Source organism: Ambystoma mexicanum, chromosome 3q, assembly GCF_040938575.1.
Source record: "Ambystoma mexicanum isolate Mex_15411 chromosome 3q, UKY_AmexF1_1, whole genome shotgun sequence".
In the NCBI taxonomy this organism is placed as follows: Eukaryota; Metazoa; Chordata; class Amphibia; order Caudata; family Ambystomatidae; genus Ambystoma; species Ambystoma mexicanum.
In genome coordinates, this window is record NC_090926.1 from 156,013,643 (window position 1) to 156,028,542 (window position 14,900).

The window sequence follows — 14,900 nt, forward strand, 5'->3', positions numbered from 1 at the left end:
AATCTGCAGTCACAATGGGGGGGAAGTACAAAACCCTGGGGCAAAGGGGAAGTTGATGTTATCAAGCTTGCCCAGATATTTACATGCTGACCACTACTCCTGCAAGTAGGGGAAACCAGTAGATAGGTTGTCCACTGCAGGGAAATGTCATTTGTCTAGATAGTCTTGTTCCCTACCACTCAAGTCAGAGAGAGATGCCAGAAGATGGACTACTGTGCTATTTTGAAGAGATGTGTGATGCTGAAGCAAGTTAACTCCGACATGCTGGACAGTCAAGAGAAGAGAATAGCAGTGGGGTTTCCTCTGGTCCTGGATTGAGGTCTGGAGTGCTTCGCAGTCAGAGTGAAGATCCTTGCTTACAGTAGGTGAGTCCTTCCTGATACTTCGGGACAAACCCCAACATCTGACAAAGGTATGGTGCGGATACCCCTATTCTTGCACAAATTCCAGGGGCTGGATGCGCATCCAAACTCCAATTAAATACTATTTAAACAATCAACAGCCACCCAATCAGGAAAGGTTGCCACATTCAAACTTTACCAGACTTCTTCCTGGGCAAACACACAGGTTATGGATGCAGGTGTGAATCCTAGAATGTCCTTAATATATCCGCCCGGATCGGGTCATGGCTGCCCTGTGTACCTAATATGGAGTCTCATGAAGACGATGACCTTGCATGGCACACAATTGTTTCCAGGCTTACCAGTTAAACACAGCCTGGTTGTAGAGTCCCACCAGATGTCTACATCCATCAGGGATCAAGCCTTTGTTCGATGACCTAAAATGGCTGCAAAAGCGTGCAAACATTACAAACAGCTGCCACCAACCAGTGAACACATAAGGACCAAGAAAGGTGACCCTTTTGGAGAAACAGACTTCAAGGTGCTATTGGGGGCACCCATAACAGAGTTATTGCATAGCCAGTGAGGCCCTGGATTAAGACAAACTGTGGAAAAAGTGATTAGTGAATCCTGAGGGCAAAATCACTTAGTGCGAGTCACAGTTTTGGATCTTCATCCGAACACCTACCCCCACCTCCTTCTCGGTTCCTTACCAAATGTATCTGTAAGCAGTGCTCCTGAAAAGATTTGGAAGTGGGAATATTTTACTCCCTAGTTTTTAAAGCTAGGAGTAAAATAATGTTTTAGTGAGTAAAAATGGTCCAAACACATCCATGGAGCTGTGAGTATGAACACAGAGGCACAACATTCTACATGTATTTTTCCCATTTTTTATTGGGAGTATTTTTACTCACCATTTTTATTTTCGGGGAGTATTTGCCAAATTTTAGAGAGTAAAAGGAGCCGATACACCCCTTATCTGTAGGGCTGTCTGTAAGCTTAACTGTATGCATTATATATATTTTTGGTCTTCACATCTAGTTATTATGGTCTCATGCAAAATCAAAAAGAATATTTTGCAACTATGCACAGAAACACAAACTTGTCCCCTGTAACAGGCAAAGATTCCCATAAAAGCCTGTGCAGCACTAAAGGGCAGGTTGTGCACAGAGCACATTCCAACAAGTACATGTTTTTGGTATATGTATGAAACTGTTTTAGAATTATGAATTGTCTAAGAATTATGAATTGTCTACGAATTAACTAGTTGACACCGACCCGTCCCTTTCTTTTCCTATCTGCCTGGAGCGCTCAATATGAAGCAATTCAATTGAATTTAATGTTCCGTGAGGCATCACTCTTCGTTGTTTTCATAATAGTTTCTTCCTCGATGACCATGAAGAAGGGGATACCCATCCATTTGGTTTGATGATGGGGTGAGAGTAATGTGAAACTTGTAATGGGAAGAGAGTCTGAGTCTGTTGCGAAGGTTGTAGTTGAGTGGACTGCTACATGACATATGAAAGCTGAACAAAACACTTTGGCTAAAAAAACAAATAAAAGACATACTTACCAAATATGCTACAAAGCAGAGGTACATTACAGAGAGAATGGCGGCTACCACGTAGAGTGGAATGTTCATTAGGGCGGAGACATATGCATACACAAAATACATGTTGATGGAACAGACAATCAGGATGAGGACTCCACCAGCAATCTTCCAGCCACTATGAAGTGAAGGTACAATATATTAAGACCACACAGAGAACAAAGGGACAAAATGAGTAGGGGCTACTTTCAATTTAAACACTTTTCTTCTTATATAGTAATTGCCTTCTTTCAACACACTTTCCTCTTTCTCAAGGACTTAAATAATAAAAAGAACAAGTTACGTTCTTAACTGGTAACGTTCTTTTGATGGGATGGTCCGACGACGTATTCCATATCTATGACAGGTAATGTCCACAGCTGTGCTACTTCGGAAATCTTTGGCGTCTGCGTCCTGCGTCGATGACGTCGATGCGCCGTCACCCGATGTGATAAGTAGGACGCACGACGCCCATAGCCTCAGTTATAGTTTTTTCCCAGAACGTGTGCCACCAGTTTTCTGCCAGTCAGACACACAAGGCCTTGCGGAACGCAAGCTGCAATCGCAAAAGAAATTCTGCAGCAGGGAAGGCAGGGAGGGAGCGATATGGAGTACGTCGTCGGACCATCCCATCGAAAGAACGTTACCAGGTAAGAAAGTAACTTGTTCTTCGAGGGGATTGGGTCCTCCGACGTATTCCATATATATGACAGACTCCCAAAGCAGTACCAAGCAAGGAGGTGGGAAAGAATTTAGAATACAAATTTAGCATGCCCAATCAAATTGCGGAATAGAGAACTGCCTTGCCAAAGGCCAGATCTCTCCCTCTGATGGAATCAAGGGAATAGTGACGTACAAAAGTATGTACTGAAGCCCAGGTGGCTGCATCACAGATGTGACGAATAGGAACTCCCCTCTGCAGGGCAGTAGACGCAGCCACTCCTCTGGTAGAATGGGCCCGCAAGCCAGCCGGAGGGTCCTTACCCGCCAAGCGGTAACACTCGGAGATAGCTAAAATAATCCAACGAGACAAAGTCTGTTTCGTCACAGCTTGTCCTAAACGCTTCCCAGCGTAACCAATGAAAAGTTGATCGTCCACTCAAGCCTATGGAGCCTCTCCTCTTCCTTACCAGGATGTGGAGGAGGATAGAACGCTGGAAGTACAACCTTCTGGCTCAAATGAAAATCCGAAACCACCTTCGGAAGAAAAGAAGGACGAACTCTAAGGACAACCCTGTCCTTGTGAAACACAGTGAAGGGTGGCTTAATTGAAAGTGCCTGTAACTCACTCACTCTGTGAGCTGAAGTAACCGCAACCAAAAACACAGTTTTCAGAGTCAACAGCCTCAAAGGGCAAGAATGTAAAGGCTCAAACGGAGCACCCATAAGAAACTTAAGAACAAGGTTCAAATCCCAACCTTGCACCAAAAAAGGTGACGGAGGGAACACATTAGTGAGCCCTTTCAAAAACTGTGAAATTAAAGGAATCTTAAAATAGGAACACTCTTCAGACGAGCGCTTAAATATGGACAGCGCTGCCAGGTAACCTTTAATGGTCCCCACTTGCAAGCCCCTGTGGGCCAAAGAAAGCAAAAAAGACAAAACCATGGGAATGTCGCATTCAAAAGGATCCACATTCTGAACTCTGCACCAGTCGCAGAACTTTCTCCAACGGCAACGGTATAGAGACTTTGTTGCCGGCACCTGGCCGAGAGCAACACCTCCATCACGTCTTCAGGGAGGTCCCAATCCTTATACCTCAACCTTTCAGAAGCCAAGCGTGAAGATTGAGGGATCTGACCTCTGGATGGAGAACCTGACCCCCCTCCCGTGAGAGCAGATCGTCTCGGTAGGGAAGACGACGTGGAGGGCAGATGGACAAGTCTAGAAGGTCCGGGTACTACGTCCTACGGGCCCACGCCGGAGCAATGAGGATCATCCGGGAACCGAACCTCTGTAACACTTTCGATGACGGGGACTGGAGGAAACGCGTACAGCAGTGGGAATGACCACTCCACCACGAACGCGTCTCCTAAGGCTCCTTTTGGAGGAAATTCCCGCCAGCAAAACCTTTCGCACTTCTGGTTGACACTGGAGGCGAAGAGATCCACTTGAGGAGTCCCCCAAAGGGCAAAGATCTCCAGGAGAATCTCCTGAGCCAGCTCCCACTCGTGAGAGATCATGCTCTGCCTGCTCAGAGCGTCCGCCGTCTCGTTGTCGTCTCCGGCCAGATGAACTGCCGAGATCGAAACTTCCTGCTGGATGGCCCAGAACTCGAGCTGCATCGTCTCCCTGCACAGCGGAAGTGACCCTGCCCCCCCCTCCTTTTTGTTGAGGTAGTGCATGGCCACCGTGTTGTCCGTCAGAATCAGGACACTCTTCCCGCGCACAGTCAGCAGAAAAGCCTTCAGGGCTAGACTGACGGCCCTCAGCTCCAACAGATTGATATGGAGTCTGGACTCCGACGGAGACCAACGACCGCTGACTGTCAGCTCGTTGGCATGAGCTCCCCATCCCGTGAGGGATGTGTCCGTCACGATCGTCACCTACGGCCAGGGCAGCCAAAATGGGGCACCTTTCATCAGATTGCCCTCGAACGGCCCACCACAGAAGGTCCCGGGCTACCGAGGGCGGCACCTGAACAGGGTCCGATAGCCTGCCGGAGGACTGAGACCACTGGCGCTTGAGTGCCCACTGCAAAGATCTCATCTGCAGACGAGCCTCTGGTACCAGAAGAATGCAGGATGCCATGAGGCCGAGCAGTTTCAAGAACTCGGACGCTGGGAGATTCTGGGCAAACTGAAACTTGTGCACCATCTGCTGAATGTGAAGAGCCCTCACCTGAGGAGGAAAACACTGCCCCAGGGACGTGTCGAGCACTGCTTTGATGAACTGGAGCCGCTGCGTTGGTGTCAAATGGGACTTCTTTAAATTGAAGGAGAAGCCCAGCCTGTGAAGGGAGTGGCAGGCGACGGACAGATGATCCAGGACTTGCTCGGGAGAGCTCCCCCTGATCAACCAATCGTCCAGGTAGGGGTAGACGTGAATCCCCCCTTTCCTGAGATGCGCTGCCACCACCACCATGAGCTTGGTGAAAACCCTCGGGGCGGAGGTCAATCCGAACGGCAGGACCCGAAACTGAAAGTGCGATTCTCAACCGCGAACCTCAGGTACTTCTTGTGCTTGGGATGGATCGGCACATGGAAGTAAGCATCCTTGAGGTCGAGAGACACCAACCAGTCCTGAAGTTGAAGGGCCTGGAGGACTTGAGAAAGAGTCACCATCTTGAACTTGTCCTTCCTGAGGAGTTTGTTCAAACCGCGCAAGTCCATGATGGGTCTCAATCCCCAGTCTTTCTTTGAAATAAAAAAATAAGGGGAATACCATCCCTTGTTCCTCTCCGCTACAGGCACCAGTTCTATGGCGCCTTTCTCCAGCAGGGCTTGAATTTCCTGCGAAAGGAGTGGATCCGGACTCTTCAAAGAGAGGTTCCCTGGTGGATTGTCGTGAGGCCTCTGCCGAAAAGGAAGACAGTAGCCGTGGGTTATGATCTCCAGAACCCACACATCTGAAGTAATGGCTTGCCACTCTACAAGATGCTGCACCAGCCTTCCCCCATCCGGCGAACCATGGGACCTGGCCTCATGACTGAGTGGTAGCGGTGCGGCGTTGCCCGAGGGCAAAGAGGCAACTGCCCGAGCGGCCTTGGCACCTCGAGTACCTTTGTTTCCACCTCTGGCACTCTTACGATGGCCTCTTTGACTGCTAGCTCCTCTCGCTTTACTGAAGGAGTAATAGCGAAAGGAACCTCCCCTCCATTGCTGTCCCCTAGGACGAAAAGGCGGAGGTTGGCGAACTGCAGCGCCCAACGACTTCGCTGCAGCTTTGGAGGTCTGCAACCTCTCAAGGCTCTCGTCAGCCTTGCTGCCAAAAAGGTGTTCACCATCAAAGGGCATGTTGAGGAGCCGGGACTGCACATCAGGAGCGAACCCAGACTTCCGCAACCACGCAAACCTGCGCATTACGGTGCTCGCCGCCATGGACCGGCTGACACAATCCGCCAAGTCCAAACCCGACTGAACTGCCTCACACATGGCATCCTTGCCATCCTGAACCATAGCAAGGAAACCATCCCGTTCGTCCCCTTCGGGAATATGATCAGCCGCTAATGCAACACAGTTCCACAGAGTGTGTGTGAAACGAGACAAGGCACATATGGAGTTGGCCGCCTGAAGCGCCATACCCCCAGAAGAAAACACTTTCTTTGCCCAGCCGTCAAAACGTTTGTCGTCCCTATCCGGAGGGATGGTAGGATACGACGCCTTCTTTGCCGGGGCCGTAGCCGCCTGCACCACCAAACTCTCTAGGGTGGGGTGCCTAGACAAGTAGCAGGGGTCGCTACTGGCTGGACGGAATTTTCGCGACAAAGACTTGCCCACTGCCGGGAGACTCTCCGGAGCAGTCCAAGTCGCCGCCATCCTTCTCTGCAGAGCCACATGAAAAGGCAAAACACGGGTCAGTGGGTGGACCGAGATCAAGGATGTCTGTGAGATCATCCTGAACGAACTCCCCTGGGGGAGCTGACCAACCCAAGTACTCGGTAACCCGAGACATAAGGCGCCGAAATGACGAATCGGCATGAGTGCCAGGCTCCGGCCGACAAAACTCCACCTCCGGAGAGGTGTCCAGTCCACTGGCATCATGCAGTGACTGCCTCAGGTCATCAAACTGACTATGGCCCGAGATAAGGTCATCTGGAACCGTAACCGGAACCAGGCCGCCATCAGAGCCTTCATCACCCTCTGAAATGTACTCCAGGCGGGGAGAGGAAGACCTCTGCGGACCAAAGCAGTGCCGGATCTTAGCCATAGCCTTTTTACGGGCAAACCCCGTGCCACGGGGCCCCTCCGACACCATCGCCTCGAAAGGTGTCGAGGGCGCCGAACGAGTCGGCGCCGGCGTTGACAGAAAAGGCTTCGACATCGAGCGAATCGGCGTCGACGTCAGCTGCAACGCCTCCAGCATCTGCGGCGTCGACACAGTCCTCGAAGCCGGAGCTCCGAGCGTGTCTCTCGACAACCTGGGCGCCGACAGCATCGACGACCCCCTCGAAGACGGAACCTCGAGAGAAATCGAAGACCTCGGCGCCACAGGCGTCGAAGTCTTCTTCGATGACGGCACAGGATCACACAGTCTCGAGCGCGTCGAGGACCGGGACCTGGAACGGGCATGGCGAGAACGGCTACCCTTGGCCGAGCGGGACCTCTCCCGCGAGCCGAGCCGTGCCGACCACCCGAGCCCAAAGGCGTACGGGCGGTGTCTCTCGACCGGTGCCGACCGACCCCACTCGGAGGCGCAGACAGACTGGTGCCCTGCGATTCCAGAATCGCTAGCATCTGCTTCCCGAAGGAAGCCCATTCTTCCGGTGTCACTTGCATGGAGGGATAAGCGACCCGCCGATGGGCGGAGTCCTCGGAAGAGGACGGGGAAGGCGACCTATGCCGGCGCTTCCTGGAATGCCTAGAAGAAGAGGAGGAGTGGCGAGACCGACTCCTGGAAGGAGACCCACCGGACTTCCGACGATGACGCGGAGAGTCACCCCTCGAGTCATCGGTCGAAAGCCCCGCAGACCTCGACTTCCGGGGCTTAGACACCCGACCTACCGACAGCTTCTTCTTGCGTTCCCGCAAGGCCTTCGCAGTGAGCGACTGGCAGTCGACACAGTCGTCCGTATCGTGGGCCTCCCTGAGGCAGGCGTCGTGCGAGTCCGTGAACGACATCTTGGACCCACAGTCCCCGCAGTTCTTGAACCCCGGACGTGGGGTTGAAGATGAGAAAGACATCGCCACGAACAGGTCTTCACAACCAACCGAACAGGTTCAACGAACCGAGAATAGAAAACAGCAACTCCAACGAGTCGAGGCGTACCGAGATTCACGAAGCGAACACGTTTGCGGAAAAAACGGAGCTGAGGCTATGGGCGTCGTGCGTCCTACTTATCACATCGGGTGACGTTGGCCGAGGTCCTCGGGGACGGCGCATCGACGTCATCGACGCAGGACGCAGACGCCAAAGATTTCCGAAGCAGCACAGCTGTGGACATTACCTGTCATAGATCTGGAATACGTCGGAGGACCCAATCCCCTCGAAATATCATTTCATGACCCATGAGGGTTAATCCATGCATCTTTTAAAACTAGTCCACAATTGTAACTCTGAATTTCACTTGATCCATTTCCATTTGAAAATACTCTCAATTCATCACGATTTCATTCAGTGTGGACCATCCTGTCCCAACATTTCCTACTAGTTCAACATAGAAGCCTCACTCTGTACTGAGAAATCCCATATAATCATCCTACAGCTTTCAGGCCACTCTAGCACTGGAACTTAATTCCGCTCTGATGATACCCTAGACATTACTTACATGCATACCCGCCACCATTCTTTCCAGGTCTACAACCTAATTCAGCTTAAACCAGGCCCAATCTTTCTGACATACAAAATTCCAGCAATCACAAGCCTAGAATTTAAATTTAGCCTTTTTTTTTAAATGTACATTTTATTACATTTCAGAAAAGAACAATTAATTCCAAACCAAAGGTCAGATTATGATATGATACACAAAAGAACATATGTGATAACTCCCTTCTCCTCCCACTGCATCTATCTATTGTGAGTAATCAGCTAGTTTCCTCCTACCCCTCCACCCCCTGTGAGGCCAGGGAGGTGAGCCCGCTCGGCAGACACCCTCCCTAGGGGTTGAGACAAGTGGGAACTCACCAGGAGAGACTCCCCCATAGGGGACAAAGACTCCCGTTCCTGTGAGGAACTCCAGAAACCATTACACATAATGGCATTCATAGGACTCTCTAAAATATCAAGGACTTACAAGTTCCAAGACTTGGGTGAAGAAAAGCTGATCTATTCCACTATCAAGAAGAAAGAGAATGTAACCCTTTAAATACAAGTCTCCAATCAGCTGAGACAAGCACGCTGAATAGCGAGTACATGCCAAATAACGTAGAGGCCCCCTTCCTGCATAATACCTGAAGGAGGCCGAGCAGAAGCGAGCCGCGGCACCTGCGTCATTCAAGCTTGCGCTGGACAAGGGGTCTCCAACCTTTATATTGGCAAGAGCTACTTGTAGTTAATGGCCAACAGACGGGAGCTATCGGGGTGCTGATGTTCATGAGCATGCAAGTTTGTGGCAAGATTTCTTTTGGGTGGTTTAGTTGCTCTTTATATATATATTTAAAAAAAAAATCTCAGATGCATTTACCATGATAATAATTTCAAAACATTTATTTCACAATTTTTTCTTAGTAGCTGTCTCAGAAAACCATATTAGAATGTAGGAAAACAATCGGGACAGGGCATTCAATGTGATGGCTGGCACTGCACGCTACCCACCAGTGCTCAGTAATCTGGTGTGTAGCTTGATTCAGCAACAGCGCTCAGATGCTGTCAGACGGGATCAAAGTTTTGATTTCAGGAAGTTCATCTGAAAAAGGCAGATTGGCAGAGATAGGCAACCACATTGGCTGATAGTGCAGATACCCTCCTTGCCATAGTGTTTGCACCTAACTGCACACCTGACATGGAACACAAATTCATGGCAGTTTTTAACATCCCTTACAGCAGACTCAGCCAGAGGAGTCACTGCTCCCTTCACAATTGCACTAGCTGTAAAAGTACATTTGTTTTTCATCAAATAATTAGCAACTTTGAAGGGTGCCTCCATTTATGTATGTATTCAATCATTTGTAAACCGCACAAAAACCCATAGGCATCTAGGCGCTGTTGCTTAAGTCATATTACATGTAGCACAGCAGCAATTGGCCGGAAAACAGATGTAGTCAGAGTATACATAACATAAGGAAAGTTGTAGTCAGAGTATACATAAAGGATCCCAAAGGGGTAGCAAGTAAATACTCTGTGTACATGATTTAAGCAAACAACTAGGTTTTGAGGGCTCAACAGAAAGCCCAGTAGGATTCCTCCGTCCTGGGAGCATGTGGGGAGAGTTCCATTGTTTTGCTGCAATGACCGGAAAGCTTGACCCTCCCGCTTTGGCTCATTTGAACTTGGGTTGTGCTAGTCTGTGGGTGTAAGGCGTTCTGGTGGGCCTGGACCAGTGGGTCTTGGCAATTCTTTGGGCCAGGTAGGGCAGCTTTAGGAATGCACCTGTGTGTGATAGTGAGTGTTTTAAAGGTGATTCTCTCTCGAATGGGGAGCCAATGAACTGCTCTACTTGCAGCCAGGATGTGTTCTGATCTTGTCTTGGACTATTCAGGGTTGCTCGCAAAGCGTTGTTTTGGATGGTCTGATGTTTTTGAATGTTGTGTGCAGAAGTACTGGCAAAAAGCACATCACAGTAGTCTAGCCTAGCACTGACAACTGTGGGCGCAATAGACAGACAGCTGTCTGTGGAAAAGAAGGGTCTGGGGGCGTTTATCAGTTTTGCTGTGTATGGCGCCAAGCAGGAGATGGCATTCACTTGGCGGGACAAAGAGAGGGTAGCATCAAGGTATACCCGAAGAGTTTTTACCACTGGTGAGTCTCGAATCCTTGTGCTATGAATGACAAAGGCTAGGTATTTCGGGTCAAGTTTATTTAGCACAGTTGATGGGCCAACAAGAAGGAGCATGGTCTTTTTGTTGTTGAGACAGAGGTGTCAGAGAGCACCAAAGTATTAACTGAAAAGGATACGGTACTTAAAAGGATACAGGTGGTAGGGTCTTCCGGATCCCTGTTCACGCGTTTTGATAGTTGTGAAGTCAAGTTAAGACTTTCCAAATGATACAACTCTCTGACTGGTAAAACAGGCAGAGCGATGGATCACTGGAAAGGGCGTGGGTAAGGTATAAGAAGTCAGCCTAGAACAAAATAAAGTATCATGAATAACTGCCCCAACCTGGGTATGGTGGAATAGGAAATGTCATGAATGCACACACTGACCTTGAGTCTAGGGCAGATGAATCCAGCAGAGTCTCTTGAGGAATCCAAGGTAGAACAAACGACAAGGAAGGGAAGATTAGTAAGGGAGACTTATCCCGAACGGAACGAGGCTCACGCTAGATACCGGGTTGATGCACCACAGGATAGCGTCCAAAGTACTGTTCACTGTCACCTTCCAATTATCCTTGAAAAGTTTCCTTCCCACGTAGTGTAAAGTATAGAAATGAATCAGTCCCCCTGTTAACAACACAGGTGCAGGAGTTGGAAATAGCGCTCCTTTTAAGGTATAAACAAAGTACACGCGGTTCTGGACAGCCGCGAAGAAAAGAGCGTGTGCGTGTGGATTTACACGCGATTAGGATTCACGCAGTCCAGGCCAGCAGCGCTTGAAGACAACATAAGCGTGTGGATTTTACACGTGAGCAGGATTCACGCAGTCCAGACCAGCAGCGCTTGAAGATAGCGTGCGCGTGTGGATTTACACGCGAGCAGGATTCACGCAGTCCAGGCCAGCAGCGCTTGAAGATAGTGTACGCGTGTGGATTTACACGCGAGCAGGATTCACGCAGTCCAGGCCAGCAGCGCTTGAAGATAGCGTACGCGTGTGGATTTACACGCGAGCAGGATTCACGCAGTCCAGGCCAGCAGCGCTTGAAGATAGCGTGCGCGTGTGGATTTACACGCGAGCAGGATTCACGCAGCCCAGGCCAGCCGCGTTTGAAGATAGCGTGCGCGTGTGGAATTACACGCAACCAAACAGCTCCAGGAATCAGCGTGTGGCGGAAAACACGCTATAGAAGGCCAAAAGTTAGCTGTAGTAACCTGCAAGGATGCAGACCGGAGGATCAGCTACACAACGCCAAATGATTCGATCAGAAGCAGCGAGTGAAGTTTCCACGCTGCTTAAATACGTAATGCCGTAGTTCACGTGACGAAGCAGAATACACGTGATGTTAGCGACGTGAAAAGTGCACACGTCGTTTTCCCGGCAACGTGTCGAACAACCGCCATTTGGAATAGAACGGTCTAGCTGTTCTACGAGCGTGGGAGGTAGGACCACGTCCAGCATGCATGACAGTGCCATCCCCCAAAGGGGCAACCTCTCCCCTTCTCGTGTGAAAACGCTTCAATAAAGCAGGAGCATGAATATTAGAAAGAGGTTCCCAGGATCTATCTTCGGGACCATAGCCCTTCCAGTCCACCAGATAAAACGGCCTACCAGAACGTAGTCTCATATCCAGTATGTCCTGTACCTCGTATTCATCCGAACCCCGCACAGAAATAGCAACAGGCCGTACAGGCAATCTAGTAGCTTCAGAACATGGCTTAATGAGTGACACGTGGAATACGGGATGCACTCGCCATCGTTGTGGCAAAGCCAGACGGACAGCAGCCGGATTAATTACTTGGAGCACTATATACGGACCAATGTATTTAGGCAATAATTTCTTTTTTCCTGGAATTCTCAAGTGCTTAGAGGACAGCCATACTTTCATACCGGCCTTGTAGACGGGTGCGGGTATTCTATGAGCATCGGCATAGAACTTGTCGCGTCTTTTAGCCTGCTCCAATTGCTGCTTCACTTTCCTCTGTAATTTCTTCAGATCACGAAAGGTACGGCCTGCTGCAGGAGTATCCAAAGACAAGCTGGAATCCAAAGGTATTGATCGAGGGTGCTGTCCATAAAGCGCATAGAACGGTGAAGTGCCTATGGCACTATGATAGGAGTTGTTATAGGCGAATTCAGCTGCCGGCAGGACCGTGAGCCAATCCGATTGGTACTGCAGACACAGACACCGCAGATATTGTTCCATAGTGCAGTTGACTCTTTCGGTCTGTCCATCAGTTTGAGGGTGATAAGCACTGGACATTCTATCATCAATCAGTAATGCAGAGGTTAGTGCTCTCCAGAAGCGTGACGCAAACTGTGAGCCCCTGTCTGTAATGATTACTGACGGTAGACCAAAGAAACGAAATATATGTTGGATGAATAGGTCAGCCAGAACAGCAGCGGTTGGTAAACCAATACAGGGAACAAAAAGAGCCAATTTAGTGAAATAATCCACTACAACCCATATGGTATCGAACTCCTGGTTTGGTGGGAGTTCTACCACAAAGTCCATAGATATCATGTCCCATGGTTTGTTAGGGACAGGTAGGGACTGGAGTAAGCCCACTGGTTTACCAGGAGTGTTTTTACATTGGATGCATACAGAACAAGTTGATACATGATCTATGACATCTTTTGACATGGACGGCCACCAGCACCATCTTTTGAGTAGTTCTAGTGTTTTCTTCCGTCCAGGATGGGCTGCGATCAAGGAATCATGATTCCTCTTGAGGGCTTTATTCCGCGTTGAAGACGTCGGTAGGTAGAGCACTCCTTGTGTGAATGGTAAACCGTTATGTACGTCCAGATTCATATCCTGGATAACTTGTGGATGATTTTTCACCCACTCTTGTACTTCGGTTTTTAAGGATGGTTGAACAGAACAACTACATATTACATGATCTGCCAACAACCGATTCTGTACTTGTGCTTCTTCCTTCGCCTCTTCACTCATACGGGACAATGCGTCCGACTTAACGTGTTCTCGGGCAGGACGATATGTGACCTGGAAATCGTATGGGGCAAAAAAGACATGCCATCTGGCCTGTCGGGCCGTAAGGCACTTCATGGATTTGAATGCTTGAAGATTTCTATGGTCAGAGTACACTAACACCGGATGTTTGGCCCCAAGAAGATGGTGACGCCATTCTTGGAAGGCATCCTTGATAGCCAGCAGTTCCCGCTCAGTGACGGTGTAGTTCCGTTCATATGGGGTAAGTTTGCGAGAGAAGAAAGCCACTGGGTGCTCCTCCTTGGTTTCGGTGCAAACTTGTGAGAGTACCGCTCCAGTAGCGACACTGGATGCATCCGCTTCAACAATAAACTGGCGATCTGGATCTGGATGTTGAAGCACGGGTGCAGTGGTAAATGCTTGTTTCAACTTTTCGAATGATGCTTGGGCATTTGGGTTCCAACAGAAAGGAACTTTAGAGCTAGTTAAGGCCGTCAAAGGAGCTACTGTTTTGGAGAAGGAATGAATAAATCTGCGATAAAAATTTGCAAAGCCTAAGAAAGACTGTAATGACTTGACATTGTGCGGAATCGGCCAATTCAATATGGCCTTCACCTTGGAACAGCTCATTCGAGCACCTAGATTGGTAATGTCATAGCCCAGGAATTCCACTTCCTGTGAATGAAAGACGCATTTCTCGGCTTTCACATAAAGAAGGTTCTCCCCGAGTCTTTGTAGGACTGTAGAAACGTGTTTGACGTGTTCCGAAAAAGATGATGAATATATCAGAATGTCATCCAGATAAATCACCACAAACTGGTCCATTATGTCCCTGAATATATCATTCATGAAGAATTGAAAAGTGGCGGGAGCGTTGCACAGACCAAAAGGCATCACCAAATACTCGTAAAGACCGTACCGTGTCTTGAAAGCGGTCTTCCATTCGTCGCCTTCACGAATGCGAACTAAATTGTATGCTCCTCGCAAGTCCAATTTGGTGAAGTAACTGGAAGTACCTAATTGATCCAATAGAACGTTTATCAGTGGTAAAGGATATTGGTTTTTTATGGTAATGTCGTTAAGTGCCCTGTAATCAATACAAGGCCTTAGATCTCCCTCTTTTTTCGGAACAAAGAATAGAGGAGACGCAGCAGGTGATTGTGATGGCCGTATGAAACCCATCGCTAAAGCTTTGTCAATGTATTCTTTCAACACAACGTCTTCTTTTGGGGTCAGTGAATATAAACGACCTGTAGGGATTTTGGCACCAGGAATCAGTTCAATAGGACAGTCGTACTGTCGATGGGGAGGCAATTTTTCTGCCTGGCCCTTGTCAAAGACATCCGCATACTCAGCGTATTCGCATGGTATGGTAGCGTCGCTTTGATGTACCACGCTGATAGTCGAAGCTCCCACCATAGAGGCCAATATGTGTTGCTTGTTTGATAC

General features: G+C 49.0%; 1 protein-coding gene across 5 annotated transcripts in view; it reads right to left on the reverse strand.

Annotated features, from left to right (window-relative positions):
• Nucleotides 1-14,900, reverse strand: part of SLC11A2 (solute carrier family 11 member 2) — a 679,758-nt gene that overhangs the window by 81,194 nt on the left and 583,664 nt on the right. For 3 of the 5 annotated variants that reach the window (XM_069653368.1, XM_069653367.1, XM_069653366.1), the window contains exon 15: nt 1,915-2,068. The exons of the other annotated variants lie outside the window; for them this stretch is intronic. In XM_069653368.1, coding sequence (XP_069509469.1) covers nt 1,915-2,068 — 154 coding nt within the window. The remainder of the gene's footprint in view (nt 1-1,914; nt 2,069-14,900) is intronic. 5 annotated transcript variants of the gene reach the window in all.